The following is a 17,273-nucleotide window of genomic DNA, read 5'->3' as shown; positions in this document are numbered from 1 at the left end:
CAGGGGATTGTGGAATTGGATTTTGGCCCTGCAGCTGCCATCACCAAACTATCCTGGCATACAGTCTTCTACCTTGAAGGGCACAAGTGTTCACAAATCTTTTCCTTTCAAATTTCAGTGAAACTGTCTCTTTATTTGTAATTTTCCTGTTCTCTTATGGTGGGATTTGATTGCAAGGCATTGCTTGAGATATTGTCTGATGTGCAAAATTGGGTATTAGCACAGGTGAATGCTGCATCTTTTTTGTAACAGAAGTTGTCTGTTGCATATATGTAGTTCAGCTTTACTAAATCAACTAGAGAAAAGGTCGCAGCTATCCCTTCTTATTCCTTTGAACATTCTCCATTCCATAGCTTTTCTTTGGTTCTCCCAATTTCACATCGTGCATTCCATTCACATTTTGTTTTCCTTCCTAGATGCTGTATTGGATTTGTTGTTGTCATTGTTGTGTCATTCCTGTGCTGGATGGCCTGAAAACTCAGCTCCCTCTGATTACTTCTCATGTTTGATATTGTTTGCAACTTCTCGCTTCTGAATGTAAAGTTAATAAAGAAGTTGGAAGCACTCATTTCTGTGGTGAAGTTGTCCTTTAACTTCTGTCTAGCCATTGTTAAAATTTGTTGGTGACTTTTATATACCCTTTTTTGTTGTTTAGGAATGGTTTCTAACTGGACCAAAATTCCACCACCACTTTTCAAAAAGGTTGTCATTGTGCTCATAGATGCTTTGAGAGATGACTTTGTGTTTGGATCCAAAGGTAAACAGTTCATGCCGTATACTACACAAGTTGTTGAAAGAGGGACATCCTACAGTTTCATTGCTGAAGTGAAGCCACCCACTGTGACTATGCCTCGAATTAAGGTAAGTGGTTTTTTTCCACTTAGTGTTGTTTCATTTGAGAAAGTTTTGAAGGCTGAGTGGTTTGATATGCTCAGAGTTGGCATATAGGGCAGGTTTGCTGTGTTACTGCAATTTGTGTCTGAAACTCTCTTTGCTGTAGTAGTGCATATGACAAAGTCCTGATGTGCCATGGCCCAGAGGTGCTTTCTGCAGGAAAGGTCAGGTCAGGGATTGAAGGAAAGTAGAGAGGCTGAGTAAGAGTAAGAGGTGGCAGCTCCCACTTAAGTCACTTGCCTTGTTTTGTTCCTTTATTTGGTAGCTCTGTGGTGGGAAGGTCTGTGAGAATCAGTTAAGGGCAGTTAAGGCCCTAGTGCAGGCTTAAATGATTGACATAATCTTTTCATTTGCAATCATGGGAAGGCAGTAGCCTCTCAGTCATCAAATTTTCCAGTTGTTTTCTATCCAAGAACGTTTTTGTTGGTATTTCTCTGTGTTCTTGTAACTTCTGATAGGAAATCCAGTTTAGTGTAAATTTGTTTTCTCATAGGGATGTTTTTGCAGAGCTTAAAAATTGTGCCAGGTTCCAGGTAACTAAAAGCTGAATTGTGGCTGTGTCATCAAAATACTTGATCATCCACGCTTCTCAGTGGTGGATCTGAGTGACATTTCTTGCACTGAAGAAGCTGAGAGAGTGAGCGAGGTTTGGTAGGTCAGCTACGAGGCCAGTGAGAGAGTGAGGGGGAGACGGTCTGGTAACTCTTGATAGGTGTACTTCATTGCATTTTCCAGAAGATTCTTAATTACTGTTTTGAATGTGCTATCACTGTTATTGTTAAGTCAGTTTACTTAGGCCTTCTAAACTGTCTTTTTGGTGATTTAATGACCAGTAAATGAAGTGAATTTCAACTGGTATAGAAAGTAATTTTGCTGTCCACTAATTAAGAAAATACTATTTTTACCTTTCTGTAAAGCAGTTATTATCTCTGACATCAGCTAGCACTGTGTTGTGGCAGGTGATGTGATGTAGCAAGGCAGCTCATGTTCTTTTACTTTATTATGTTTCTTTATTGAAAGTATAATTTCTCTGACCTCTGCTTCATTGCTTCCTCTTACACTAATACTGTCTTCTTAGTACTGGAAATTTTTTCGTTTCTGTTAATATGTCTCTTTTCTTTTCTTGTTTTATGTAGGCTTTGATGACAGGTAGCATACCTGGTTTCATTGATGTTATTGTGAACCTCAATTCTCCAGCTCTGTTGGATGACAATCTGATATGGCAGGCAAAAACAGCTGGAAAAAGAATAATCTTTTACGGTGATGATACTTGGGTTAAATTGTTTCCAAAGCATTTCATGGAATATGATGGAACAACATCCTTTTTTGTGTCAGACTTTACAGAGGTGAGAGGCTTTGTGTAATCCCAAGTTAAATAATATGAGTACAAACACAGTGGCAGCTTCTAAGAATGAATGAGTAAAACTATCCTTGTTCTGAAATATGAACGTGGCAAATTGGATTTATATGTGTTTTCAGTATTGGCAATGTGGAGCTAAGCATTTCAGTCCCTCATGCATATGCTGTGGGAAGTGTTTGGATGATACAGTAACAAACAGTGTGTTACTGTATAACTTTCCTAAACATACAATATTCTTACAAAACTTGTTGTTGTAGGAAGTTAGACCACTTGCTTTGTTTAAAAATTCCACTATCCATGTTTCCAGTTTGCTATCGCATTTATATTAGTATGTACCATCTTTCAAAGGTCCGTTAATATATAATCTTGGTCTCTTAGAGGCATACTTTCTATAGTATTGTATTGCTTTTGTAGTTGCAATATGAGTAGTGTTGCAGTGCGTTATCAAAGAGGGAGTACAGAAAGTAAATGAAACAAATTGTGAAAATTCTTATTCTGGGCACACTAAAAGAGTAAATGGTTCGGCAATTTTAGTTCATATTTTGAACCTTTCTCATTTTTAAAACCTCAGGCCATTGACCTGCTGCTACTGACTTAGGTATTTTATGATCATGTTTAAGGAAGTTAGTTAGGTCTAACATGTGAATTGGAAGACACTTTTAATTGGTTACTCTGATAAGACTTGCAGAAGCTTCAACATGGAGTGGAAAAATGCAAACATGTTGCTGGGTCTGTGATTATATGGCTCTCAAGCTCTTTATGCAGTCTTTATGCTTTCTGAATATAGCCCATTAAACAGAAAGCTTTTTATAGTTTTTTAGATAGTTGTATACAGAGTCAACAAAGCGGTGTTGCATGTGAAATTTTGTAAGGATTTTTAATATCCAGGGAGAAATATGTGCAACTAAAAATCAGTTGTCAACCTAAGCAGGAAAACATGTGAGTTAGGCCCCAAATAGCACTTTTCAAATAATTTTTCTTTCTTTCTATGTCATCATTTTCTCACAGCAAGTACAATCATTTTGTGTTTGTGCAGTAGCAAAAACTGAGTTGAAAGAGCAGGAGTGGTTTTTTTCCCCCCTGTGCTTCCAAGCACCAAAGAGAGGCTTTTCCCTGTACCTACTTCTTGTGAAGTGATAAATCAGGAGTGTGAAGGATGAAAGTGACTGAAAATTTCTTGAAACAGTTTTTAAAAGTATCTGTGAAAGCGTGGCAACCCATTTTCTCTGTTTGTCTGTAATCTGATGCCTCATAACCAGAAAAGAGTGAAATGGGGTGAGGAATCTGTTTTGTAAAACAGATTTTTTGACTGCCTGGCATTGAACTAATCAATCTGGTTTTTTTTTTCTTTCCTTTTTAACATTGTGAGTGACTGTAATTCTCATCAGCTTCTACAGCATTTTCATGGGTAGTGTGACCTAATTTTTCTATGCTTTTTACAAGAGGGAAATTATTTTTACCTTTTAATTCTTTTCCTTTTATTTCTGAGGTTGATGATAATGTTACCAGACATTTAGATAGAGTTTTAAAGAGAGAAGACTGGGATCTCCTAATACTACATTACCTGGGGTTGGACCATATTGGACATATGACTGGGCCAAACAGCCCATTAGTGGGACCAAAACTTCGTGAGATGGATAACGTCCTGAAGAAGATTCATATGTCTCTTCTTTCAAAGGTAATATAGCTCCTTCCTGGATCAATGTTTGTTAGTTGTGGACTAACTTTAAAATGCTTGCTTGCTTGTTTGTGGGTGGTAGCTTGTTTATTCCTAGACTAAGGCGGGTATTCTGTTCTTTTCCTTCCCTGGCCATTCCCCTGTTAACAGTGTAGTGTAACATTTTTAAGGATTTACTGGCTGACCTTCGTAACATCTGTTAACAGTCTCTTCTGAACAGCTGTGGGAAATAACTCCCCCTTGGTGTGCAGGAAGAGGAGAGGAATGCGTGCCAAAATTCTCTTATCACTCATGAATTAAAATGGTGGTTAGCATGCTTTCTAGTAACGAAATTTCACTGGAAAGAAGGAATAATAGGCACGTATAGCTAATGGCTCTGATTTCTACAATTGTGAAGGCATACCTAATTCTTAGATATTGAAAAGATTCAAATGGAAATGGTGGTTGTAAACAGCATTTTTCTTATGCTAAATGTAGCACATAAATTACCAAATCTGAGTCTGTTTTTAGATTTGGAAATACAGGATGTCACTTATCTGAATAGTCTGGATGTTGAAATAGCAAGTCCTAATTTCAAGTGGCCTGAAGCTTTTTTTTCTTGTTTGATTTTGGCAACTGCAATTCAGAGTAGCTGCTCATAAAATTTCAATAGTATTTTTAGACAAATGGAAACTATTGTATGAAAAGAGAGGTTAAATTCTGCCTGTGGAAGTTACAATCTCACGAACGTTGCAGTGGTTTTGCTGCAGTTTGCTATTATGTTTTGCTTTTGCCAACTATATGCAAGCCTTTATCTCAGTTTTAGAATACAGAAATAAAAAAAAACCACTTTACTGTTGGATACAACAGGTACTGGTAATAACTAGAGATGACAAAAAGCTGCTTTCTTCTGGAATGACTATTTATTTTCTGCTGTCTTTGATTTGTTAGCTTAAAATTGTGGGACAGGCCTCACTTATGCTTCTGTTTCTCTTTCTTCAGAAAAATAAATATTATTTGACATCAGTCATGTTGGATTTCTACCCCAAAAGCACTTGAGAGACTAGAGACTATTAGAAATAGGATTATCTTTTTATATTAAATTTCTATTATATTAATATTTGCGATATTAGTAATTTAGCATTGCTGTATTAAAAACTCAATGAAGCTGAAGAAATGGAGGGGGGGGAATACTCCTCTGTTAATGCTACTGCTCCTGGACTCCCGATTTTCTTCCTACAGTATGATGACCTTTATTTAATCCTTCAGTCAGTTTCTTCTTTCTTCAGAAACATAAATATCATTTGACATCAGTCATGTTGGATTTCTACCCCAAAAGCACTTGAGAGACTAGAGACTATTAGAAATAGGATTATCTTTTTATATTAAATTTCTATTATATTAATATTTGCGATATTAGTAATTTAGCATTGCTGTATTAAAAACTCAATGAAGCTGAAGAAATGGAGGGGGGGGAATACTCCTCTGTTAATGCTACTGCTCCTGGACTCCCGATTTTCTTCCTACAGTATGATGACCTTTATTTAATCCTTCAGTCAGTTTCTTCTGAGTCTGTAAATGAAGGGTTTTTTTAAAGCTTTTTTGTGGTTTTTGTAACATAGTGACAAGTATGTTAGATAAGTCTGTGTGCCTTTACTGCTAAAAATTAATATTACTGCATAACACTTAGTTGTAGACATCTCTTGTAATCTGCCCCAGGTGTTCTGAGCCAGCTTAAAAAATGGAGTTTATTTTGAGAAATATTCATGTGTGAAAGTGATAAAGATAGTGAAGCATGATATATATGCATCTTGTTTGTACAGTAACTTAAATTTATTTCTGTGTCTCGCAGGAAGAAGCTTCTCTGCCCAATTTGCTAGTTGTTTGTGGGGATCATGGGATGTCTGAAACAGGCAGTCACGGTGGTTCTTCAGAAGGAGAAGTGCACACACCACTGCTGTTTATCAGCTCTGCTTTTGAAAAGAGAAGTGGTAAGGATCAAAGAAGCTTGACTTTTTTTAGAACACATTGCCATCTCTAATTTATATTACCTCTAGAATTCTTCCTGAAAAGTGCTTTGTTTGTTCTACAGATATCTGGCAAGGCCCATTCTGTGTGACCTAAAACTCTGGTTTTAGCCAGAGTTTGCATCTATGTCATGGTGAAACCATGGCTTAAGCTTTGTAACCACTGAGAGAATTGAGTATTTCTCAGATGATAACCTTTTGCAGCACTGCTCTACCTGAGTGTTGAGAGCTAGTGAGATCTGTTCTCAGGATCTTGGGATACTGGTAAATGGATAGGATTAGAAGTAAAGTCCTATTTGAAGTGAGTTTTAAGTTTTGTCTTTCTTGGCCAGGATATTTCCCTGGCCTCCATTCTTCCCTCTCAGACAGCCAGGGTAGAGGAATGAATGACAATTTCTCATGCTGAGAGTAACAGGAAAGAGGAAGAACTGCTCTTGTGAAAGGGTGAGAGATGACAGCAGTGAAAACATCACTATTGATTGCTAAGCGTTAAGGAAAGAATATGGAGCATGAGTGTATTTACTGTATTGGCCAGGCAGTTACTTCCAAATCACTGATGTGAGTTTATCTGTTTCTGAAACTCATTTTCTACTTGTATAATATAGCTTAAGATAAGAGGCAAGAAGGGAATGGTGTGGTAGAGAATCTTTAGTCTAATTTGTAGAGTCTTGCTTAAATAAACTTGACTGAGTGAATCCATGAAATCTAGTTATACCAGGAGTGAATATTTTCTTTAAAATAATACTTCCCTGTGCCTTTCATTCTGCCTCTTGCTCATTTCCATCTGATTTCCTTGCTTTTAAAGCCTGTTTGCAGAACCTTGCCTTGTTTATCTTGCTGGAGGTTCCTGCAGCACAGTGGAAGTACATTTATCTGTCAGTCATTTATAAAGCTGTTATCCAGCTGCAATAGAAAGCATTGTTTGAGGAGTCATTGAAGTCTTTCCAGATATAAAACCAAAACAAAGTCAGGAGCTGACCAAAGCTCTTAGGTAAGTTTTTGCTTTATAAATTTCACCGGTGCATGTTGACAACCAGGCTGCACAAGTGTAGGTTCTGTAAATGCAGTCTCTTGTTCATTGGGATTAGTTTCTCTTAGGTTTAAACTGAATGTGCAGTTTTTACAATACAGTGAATATACCTATTCACCTGTCTTTTGGGATAGAGTTTGTGATTTCTAATGATGCCCATGTAAATATCCAGCAGCTCGCTTCTCATTGCTACAGTAATCAGAATTCTAGTGATTGCTCCTTATGATCCTACTGTAAACAAAATGTGCTGTGGTTAATTTGGTAGACCTCAAAAATAGTAATCCTGTGGGCTTTTGCATTTAGTATGCTGTCAGAATATTACTTGTGTAGAGTAAGATGTACAGAGATGTGTCACCCGTGATTGGCTAAATGCATTTGGTAGTTTGGCTTTTTTTTACCAGTTAAGAACTTGCCTTTAAAGATGAAATCTGAAAACTGCTGACATACAGGCACTCGTGCAGAGAGGCTTTGGGGATTATAGATGGCATTCTGTACAAGCATGGGATTAATCAGAGCTAGATGAGAAATGATAGAAGTTCTAAGGGAGCCTTAGAGAGCCTTGAGAGTAATAAACACTGTATATAGAATTCTTTCTGTACTGTACTTAAGTCAAAACACTCAATGCCTGGAGTTACAAAGAGGACGAAGTAAAAGCATAATAGAAAAACACTGTTATGTAACTAGTGAAGCACACAAAGGAACAATTGGCAAGACAATCTTAAACAAAAGCTTACTTACGTTAGTGAAGTCATTCACGCCTGTAGATGTCTGTGGAACTGAAGGCTAATCCTGATAACTGCAGTAAGGTAATGGGATCCTGCACAGAACCCTTTAAAAATCGCTGGGTTTGCCTGCATGGAGCCATAGATTTGGGCCTTAAGATTCTTTACCTGACCTCTAATTCTGTTTGCCTAACAACCTGATATTAATTAAATCTTGAGCTGTTGTCATTATGTTGAGAAGCTTCTAGAATGCTGTCAGCATTATTTTAGATTCTCATTCTTCTTTCATGCATGAAATTAGTCTACTGTAGTGCTTTCTATTCTTTCTAATGTAAAAGTTATCAAACCCTCTTAGGATGTAGGCTGCATCCTAATATCCTAATTGATATCCTAATATCTCATTGATATTAAGATGATCTCCACCACCTCTTTTCTTACTTATATAACATTCATGTTGTGTTTACGGTAGTTGCTAGCATTGAAGAGTGATACTTGGCTGAGAATTGAATCAATTTCGGTTTCACAGCAGCAAAGGACAGCAGCTGAAAAAGATCACTCAGCGCTCTGTAGATTACTTGAAATAGCTGATCTAACACCAGTGAAAAAATTTTGAAAACAACAAGATGCCGGCTGTCTCTGGAGGTATAGAATGGGCCTGTTATTGAAATACTTTTTTTCCTCTTTTTTTTTCTTTTTCCTTTTTTTTGTTGATTCTAGGTCCTCTAACCCAACCTAAACTTGTGCAACAAACTGATTTAGCTAGCACACTGGCAGTAGGTCTTGGTCTACCAATTTCAAGAAACAGTGTTGGGAACCTTATATTGCCAGTTGTGGGAGGCAAGACAATGAGAGAACAACTACGTTTTGTGCACTTGAATGGGTTCCAGCTTAGTAGACTGCTGCAAGAGAATACACCTGCGTATGAAAAAGGTAAATCAGCTAAAAAAAAAAAAGTTACATATACAGAAGGAGATTGTTTATAACACAGTTTGGGCTTTTAGGTTCAAGAGTATAGCATGGCACTGCAAATTAGCCATTCAGTTGAGAGCAGTGTTCAGAGAAATGATACTGAGTTCAGTCTTTACTGTAACCTACTCTGGCACACTGCCTCTGAATAAAGTTTTTTTAATGACCACTACTACTCCTAGTAGGCAAAAGAGCAGAAATAATGATGAAAGAGTAAGATTAAAGTAAAATTGCCAGTGTAGTTAAATCTCAGTGGTTTCATATCTGCTATTTGTGAGGTATCCTACAAAGGGCACTGATTCTGAGCTATTTGGAGGAATAGCACAATGGAGTGTATTTTCTAGTTTAAATAAAAAGATGCTTCAAGTAAAGCTGGGAAATAATTTAGGGTAAGTTATCTTTTTATTTCATTCTTATGTATGAATTTGCAGTTCTCTAGGTTCTCACTCCAAGTAAAGTTGCTTATGAAAAATACACATACGTATGCATATATATGCGTGTGTGTATTTGGAGGAAAGAATAAAAAGTGGAAAAAATAAACCAAACCTAGCAAAATGTAGTATTTCATTAGGAGGCATGATAAAAACTGCAATATAAGTAAGCAAGTTAATATGATAATTATGTGAAAAAAATCGAGTCAGAGGATGAAGGAGAATATTTTACCATGGACATTAGAAGATGTTGTTGTCTTAAAGTGACTGTGAAGCTTGAAGTCCTGTCACTTATGGACATTAGAAGATGTTGTTGTCTTAAAGTGACTGTGAAGCTTGAAGTCCTTGTCACTTGATTTATAATCTGTTGAATCATTAAAATAACTGGATGAGAATGCAGAGCTGTGTTACAGCTATGAATAATTAAAGTAGATAACAACGTAAAGTTTAGCAAGATGATCATTGTAGGTCAAGAATTAATTATCTTTCAACATCATGGCTTCTAACCATAATTAAACCCTGTCCAGGAGTCTAACAAAACAAATGCTGCTTATGGTAGCAACATGTCAATATCAGGACCTATGCTCCATCTATTCTGATATTTTTTTCTGCGCAGTTTTCCTCACTTAACCCCTTTGTGTCAAGTGAGGAAACTGGCCCTGTTGGAAGCTTTGCCCTGGTTGGAGTTCAGGATATGTCTGTGTTACTGAAAATTCTAACACAAAGCTTCATCTGACAGTATTTCTGCAAGTACTGGTGAAACAGACTGTAGTTTCTACCAGCTCCTGGTTTGTATCTTCACTTTCGTTTTATTTTTGTCTGGGAACAGCTTAATTTCAACTTTCATCTGAGCGGCATTCATCTGAGAAATGAAGTCAAAATTGCTGAGGATGGAAATGTGAGAAATTTTTATGCTAATTGCTTGTGACTGCTATTAGACGTGCTGCCCTACTGGAGAGGGGTTGGGGGGCAAAGCATCTGTGATGAGCTCCTCTCCTTTCAGTGATGGAGAGTCTCAGTTACATGGAACTAGATCCAAGTCATGGTAGCTTTTTTTACAGAGTCTTAAGGTGAATTCTCCCTGTTGCTGTAAACTTGTCTTGTTTAAGTTGGGGGTTTGACTAGAACAGTCATCTTTCAAAACATGGACAGCATGGGTTTGGTGGGCAGTAGCATGAAAGGAGGTAGATGAGAGTGAAATAAAAATGCTAAGAGGAGTGAAGAGGGAGACTGGGCAAAAAGCATGAAAAGGGAGTAGAACAGCAGCAGCAGATGTGGAGAGAATTTATTTAGATTTCAAAATATAACTTGAACTCATTTCAGTGTTCTGTTTAATGAAATAGTGTCATGTCAAATCTCAGTTTGATTAAAGCTCATTTTAGATGATCCTTTCTGGATTTCTGGATTACCTCAAAAGTATGACTATGAAACTCTTACTTCAAATATACTGGAAGAGGAGCTTTCTAGGGAATTCACTGTTCAAAGAACTACAGTAGGGAAACAAAAGTCTCCATGCGCGCTGGCAGCTATCTCGATGTACAAGTGGTTGCTGCTGGCTGAATTGTACTTTCTAGCAGATACCTGCAAGCTTCCTGCATAGTAGGATCAGCATGCTTTGGAGTCTATTAGAAGTCTTGGGAGACCAGACTGGATGTTCTGAGTTAAAAATTGCTCTCTAAAATTCTCACTTTGAATTCAGCCTGTAGTAGATCAAAGTGTCTTGTAGTGGTAAGAGACTTCCCAAATGGTAAGGACAGTTCTTTCATAACTGTACGAGAATTGTGAATAGAAATAATTCATTCATCTCACTTCACTTGAAATAAAATTAAAAATGTTTCTGAGTTTAATAATGTACTTCTGCTGAAAAAGCTTAATAAAGAATATGCTGGGTTTTTTCTAAGTCTGATACACTGTTGATGTATCAACAGGAGTAAAAACGGGTTAAAAACTTAAGTCTTTGTGACACCAAACTTTCTTCAGTCATTGCTTTAACCCTTGTCGTCTGAAACTGTACAGCAAATGTTTTGCCCTTCTTTTAGCTAAGAAGGTAAGGAGTGCAAGATGGGAAGATAATGATAGGCTTGTCATATAAAAATTTCCAAATTGGCCTTTTTGCCCGTAAGTTGTCATTACCTTTCAAGTGAAATCTCAAGGAAATAGAAAGGATTATTAGTGTGAAGTGAAACTAAACATTTATTTCTTGCAAAAAATACAGATATATGTGAATGTTCACGCATAGCATAACGTCCAGTGAGATATAAGTTTCTGAAAGTTATGCTCTTGCTTTCCTTGTCTTGTCAACTGAATTTATGTTGTGATTGCATTCTACACTCAATGACCAATATTTTAAATATCATGTGGCATGTTGGAGTGTGGGGTGATGCACCATAAAATGAAGAGGTAAAATGTCTTAAGTGCTTTCAGGAACAACGCCATTTTCCACATTTACAATAAAACACAGAAACTGACCTAATTGTTCTATTTTAAATAAATGCTCTTGAAGTTAAACTTACATGGAGTGAATAGAATGCTCTTCAGGTGCATGTAGGACCCACACTAATAATTTTGGCAGAAATTGTTTTAATTTTTTTTACCTATATGCTTGTAGTGAGTGTTTATGGGTTTTTTCATGTGTGAACAAAATGATGCTTATCTGTTTTCACCTGCAGAATCTGGTTATTGTCACTGCTGAATATATCTTTGGGAAGTAAAAAGGCTATCAAGACTCAGCTTTTTGTGCTGCAGCTTTTTGTGTAAATGTTTAATAATGGGAAAGTTGATGATCCAAATCAACAGTAGTTGATGGGAGAATAAAATTACTCTCGTGTCCTTTGAATCGACTTGAATCATTGTCTCTTCACACCTACCCTTTGGCATGTATCAACCAGAACAGTTGGTGTAAAGTAAGGATTCTGTGGAATAACTAGTGAGGGGAAATACATGTAGGAGAAAAGCTACTGCTGCAGTACTTGCAAAGGACTTCTAAATTGTAGGATTTGGCTGTTTGCTTCTTTCCTGTGTCTCCTGTTGACCTCACTCAAGCTTTTAAAATAAATTTAGAGAGACTAGAGTAATGCAGACGTGTTTCTACAGTATAAGAGAGAAAGAAAAGAAACTGTGATGTCTCTGTACCTATACTAAAAAGCATACTCACATTAAAACGATTCAGTGGTTCCTTATTTATGTAATGTAAAGAGTTGATCTAAAATTGCTTTCTTCAGGGACATAGTCTAGTGCTAGTCCTGTCCTCATCCCCAGTTCTGAAAGCAGATCACAGTCTTCATATGTGTTGTCAGTGTTCACCCGTGGTCCCGTTTACACATACCTTTATCAGAAGACTTAATCAAAATTACATTTCTACAAGTAAATATTACCTAGGTATAGACAACAGATCTGTGTCCTGGAGGTTGGGTTTTTTTCTGAGTTTTTCTTAATTCATTATTTGTTTGGTTTTTGTTTTGTTTTTTGTTTATTTGTCTTCAGGTCAGACTTTTTTTAGATGTAGATAGGCCATCATGAAATCACCTTCTGCCACAAGAGTTTTGCTTCCATAGGTTGGTGGCAGCATCAGGTTTTCTCTTTTTTAATCAAGTTAGACTGTGGGCCATCCTTACACTATTACAGAATTACTAAGTTTCACTGCTGAGGATTGCTTTGCACCAGCTTCATAGTCCAAATGCCTGAAGCCAAACTGTGCACTTCAGCTGTTGACTTTTCTATTGCTGCTCCAAAATCTCACATCCTGTGTGTTTAACTTCATGTTACCAACTGACTCTCACTAGCTTTGCAGCAAAATCGAGGTCCCTAATATGGTGTGTGTGTCCTTTGATGTTTCCTCCAGAGATAAGCTATTTGATCATTTCCCACTTGACTTGCACAATATGGCCTGGATAATGAGTGGCTCCAGTGGAAAACATGACTTCTTTCAGGATTTAAAGCATTTGAATAAGTTTGTCCTGGAAACCTTTTGTAAGAATAGATGGATGTTTTAATACGTTTGTCACTTTTAGAGGTCTTGACATTTTATCAGGTTAGGGATTAATTGCTTTTATTCTGAGTATCTTGCTCATTATGGTCTTACTGCAGGACGGTAATGTAACTTTCTAGGTGTGAAAAAAGTTTCAACCCCCATAGCAATTTTTTTTTATACTATACAAGCAAATATAAAAATATGATCACCTCTCTAATTAATCCTTCTTTGTTCATGGATCTTCTTACCTCTTTTTTTTTTTTTTTTCCCTCCTTAGATCTTTGATATGAACATTTTAAGATAGCAGAAAAGTCCCATGGTAATTGGATCAAACTGTATTTAGAGGGGAATAATTCAGAAATACTCTTAAATCTTGGCAAAAAGGTTCTGAAGCAATATTTGGAGGCCCTGAAGACCCTGAGTTCTTCACTAAGCAAACAAGTGGCACAATATGACATGTATTCGATGATGGTGGGGACTGTGATCATTATGGAGGTACAAAAATACATCTTTCTGTGAAAAAGCTAAGTGCACAAACGTAAAAGTTTCTGGTTTTGACTACTTAGTATATACTCTTACTGGTCTTTAGAATTACCGAGTATGAACTCTTAGAGTTGGCTGACTTTCTGCTTGGATGAGGGTAATATTCTTTTTAAAGTATAAATTAGCCTTTAAAATGATTCAAGAAAGCTTTTGATACAAGCTACTTATGTTTTGGTGTACCTAGTTACAGTAAATATGCAGATGTGCTACAACTTAAATTACTCCCATGTTAGTTAGCCTTCTACTTTTTGAGTAGCCTTACTGCATTTAAAAAAGTGTGGCAAGTAAGTTCCTACCTGTTCCTCTTTATCTAACAGCGAGCATAGCTGCTCAGAACAGGCAATACATTGTGTTTTCACAGTTCCAAGATTTGTTCTTTGTACTGGTAGGTGTCGAGCCCTGAAATAAATACTTGCTGTAAGGTGCTGGGTTGCCACTTCATATCTCATGTAGGAATAAAGATAAGATATCCCATGTCTGGAATTTTAAGTGGTTCTCTGCAATTGATATTTTGGGCAAATATCAAATGCTGGAAATATCCTCTGTGGTAATGCTTTGAGAACCGTGCTGGAGGGATACCGTGCCTGGACACTGAACTTTTATGTACAGAAACTTGCACTGACCTTTTAGATGACACAAGTGTCAACTTTTGTAAGGATAAGCATTGTTGCCTAGGATGAAAATGCCTACTACAAGCTTAATTTAGTCCTTGAGTGTGTGTGGTGCTGTACAAGACTATGTAATTGCTGTAGCTCTGGTCCTGTTCAGTGCCTGGAATGGATAACAGTACCTGAGCAGCTATTTAGTCTTTGAGTCTCCTTTGTCCTGGCAGGGCTCTATGCCTTGTCTTGTATGCACTGTTCTCTGTGTACAGAGTACATCTGAAATGGCTTTCTGGTAGACTGCTCAGTGGGGTTTATCACTCTGCTGACCACAGGAATTAGTTCCACAGTGCCCTTGGGAGATGAGATGGTAGGTTCTGTTCCCGCTCTACAGGTGGCAAATCTGGAGGTGGACAAAGCTCAGCGCAAAGCTGAAGTGCTTATATTTCTTTTTGGTTCCGTTGTTTTTTGACCCTATGCATTCAAGCTCTTGACAGTTACTTTGGACCTGAAGCATTGGATTTCTTTTTTTTTTTTTCTGTATGCAGTTTGTAGGTGCTTACTGTTTCTACAAAACAGATCTCACCTTTGTACCTGAATCATTGTATTTCTTTTTTTTTTTTTTCTGGAATGCAGTTGTAGGTGCTTACTGTTTCTACAAAACAGATCTCAGGTATTTTACTCAATGGGCCTCCATCAAAAGAAACATGCAGCTACTATCCATGAGAATTTTGGTTGACGAGGGCTTGCTCAGCATCGCTCTAAGACTCGGTGCAAAACTGCTGGAGTTTTTTCTTTTCTCCAGTGCAGTACTCAAGAAACTGCCTTGCTTTCCAAAATCTTTTTGTCTTGATATGTATTTTCCACCCTCACCAAATAAATAAGGATAGGGAATCTCACAGGTGACTTCAAACTATACCATGCTATAAATGCCATTTATCCCGTATTTCAGATGAGGAGAATACCTCTGGGACATGAATTGATAACAGTGCATTTGCTCAAAAGAGCTGAATTTAGATTTGTAGATAACTACAATTTGAGCATTTTCCTACCATGAGTGCTGTCTTTGTTGTAGCTGTATGTGCTTAGGTAAGACCTAAGCCAGTTTGATACTGTGAAACCTCATGTTTTCATAACCAAGTGAACTGTATGAAGTAGAATATGAAGAAGAAGGAAGACTACTGCAACGCCTTGGAATTTTTTGGTCTACTTTACTATACCTCATTGTATTGTGGGAAAAATTTTAGGCAGAGGTCTTCACAAGTGACAGTGATAGGTTACAGGTTGGCAATGGTCTGATATAGTTGTTTTTATCTTGATTTGTTTTAATCTTACCCTAGCACAAGCTGATTGAGCTCAGTCTAATCCTAGCTCCATCCATGCCCCTTGCAAAGCATTTTGCATGTGGCTGAATTTTCCCTTTACTTGTAAAGGTTTCTACACGCGTAGCAGAAGTTATTCATGATATTGTTCATCTCCACTGCTACAGTAACCTGAGAGGAAGCTTGGAATTCTGCGTGATCTATGTGCAGGTTAGAGCAAAGCGAAAGTAAAACCAATAAATCAAATTAAGATGAGGAGAGGTACAAAAAATAAATATGGGGAGAATACATAAGCTTGAAATGCAGCGTACGCTTGTGTGATAGTATGAGAACTTTCCCTGCTCTGGGAAGCTATTTAACTCAGCAGGATCTCTGTGTATGTGTATCTCGCACATTGTGAGATAAACGGCCTTTGGCAGAGTATGTATGTAAATTTAGGCATTTACAGGTGACAAATAATGGGTCAAATTTGTTCGCTTAGGAACTATTTTGATATTGGGAGTTAAAACTCGTACTTTTGCAGGGGATGAAGATTATGCATGTGATCAGTTACCACAGGTGAGGAGGTGCATGGTAATTTATTAAACTCTGGTAACTTGTATGTCCAAGCCCTTAATAAATGAAAACACTATCTTTGATTCTCCCATTTATATGGTAATATCTTACTGGGGTCAAAAAATCCAGCATAGTTCTTCACAGGTTTTTTTTGATGAAGTATGTATACTAGCAGAGTGACATGGATGACAACAGTATGATTTTTTTTGTGCGAATTCTCACTGTATGTTTTAACTAACCCCAGTTCTTAAGTATTAAGTATCTGTTTTTTTCTAGGTTCTGCTGCTGCTTTTGCTCAGCTTTCCAAAAGCCCTGAGCAGCCGGGCAGAATTTGAAGTGCCCCTCTCCCCTCCACTATTCTCTCTGCTGTTTTACTTGATGTGTCTGATACTGTGTGCAGTTCACGTCATTGTATGCACATCGGCAGAAAGTTTATGCTATTTCTGCAGTATGTCCTGGTTAACAGCAGTTGGAGTGATGATGCTGATTGCTGCACTCATGTGCGGTATTTTATCTGCCATTGCAAAGATCTTTGAGAATTCCAGACTTCCACTGAAGGTGAGAGCATATGTTAATTACGGTTCAAAATGTTTTGCTCTTTATGGCATACTTTCAGATGAAGTTTTATCAAAGTTTTTTCTGTGTGTACTTAAAGAAATTTTTATTTGTATGTAATCTGAATAATTTAAAATTGTAATTGAAATGTGGTGCGTTCACTGTGGCATGATACCGATTGCTATAATGAAGATCATAGAAGTGCTTATTTTCACATTACTTTAAGAAAGGTTCTAATTAGTGTAAATTATTTTGCAGTTGATTTTATGAGATCAGAAACAGTTATGCTGTGTACTAATTTTATGCTGTTACACAGTGATGTTTCACAATTGCAGTTAAAGCATGATGTATGGTATTTTGCAACAACATGCACTGGTGATGATCTGTTCTTTCCCAAATACCACAGACATTAATGCTCTAAGACTAATGAGAAAATACTTGCCAGTACCCTTTCTTATACTGGTATTCTTAATGCTTTTTTAAAAATAGTTTTGAAACTGTAACAGAGGGAGCAAAATTAATCTCTCTTCTACTTTTGAAGTTAAACTTTTAAAGTTTTTTAAGTTTAAGAAATTGAGTTTCTGTCATGGTTTAACCTCAGTCGGCAACTGAGCACCACGCAGCCGCTCGCTCACCACC

The 17,273-nt window shown here is 37.2% G+C and overlaps 1 protein-coding gene across 1 annotated transcript in view; it reads left to right on the top strand.

Annotated features, from left to right (window-relative positions):
- The first annotated feature begins 705 nt into the window (after positions 1 to 705).
- Positions 706 to 17,273, top strand: part of PIGG (phosphatidylinositol glycan anchor biosynthesis class G) — a 97,554-nt gene continuing 80,986 nt past the window's right edge. The window contains 7 exon segments of the mRNA XM_009274638.2: positions 706 to 861; positions 2,031 to 2,240; positions 3,744 to 3,932; positions 5,764 to 5,902; positions 8,408 to 8,620; positions 13,335 to 13,552; positions 16,356 to 16,637. Coding sequence (XP_009272913.2) covers positions 769 to 861; positions 2,031 to 2,240; positions 3,744 to 3,932; positions 5,764 to 5,902; positions 8,408 to 8,620; positions 13,335 to 13,552; positions 16,356 to 16,637 — 1,344 coding nt within the window. The 5' untranslated portion in view covers positions 706 to 768.

The sequence above is a fragment of the Aptenodytes forsteri genome, unplaced genomic scaffold (assembly GCF_000699145.1).
Source record: "Aptenodytes forsteri isolate BGI_AS27 unplaced genomic scaffold, ASM69914v1 Scaffold224, whole genome shotgun sequence".
NCBI lineage: Eukaryota > Metazoa > Chordata > Aves > Sphenisciformes > Spheniscidae > Aptenodytes > Aptenodytes forsteri.
Note: the sequence above shows the minus strand (reverse complement) of the source record. Positions and strands in the feature narration are given on the sequence as shown.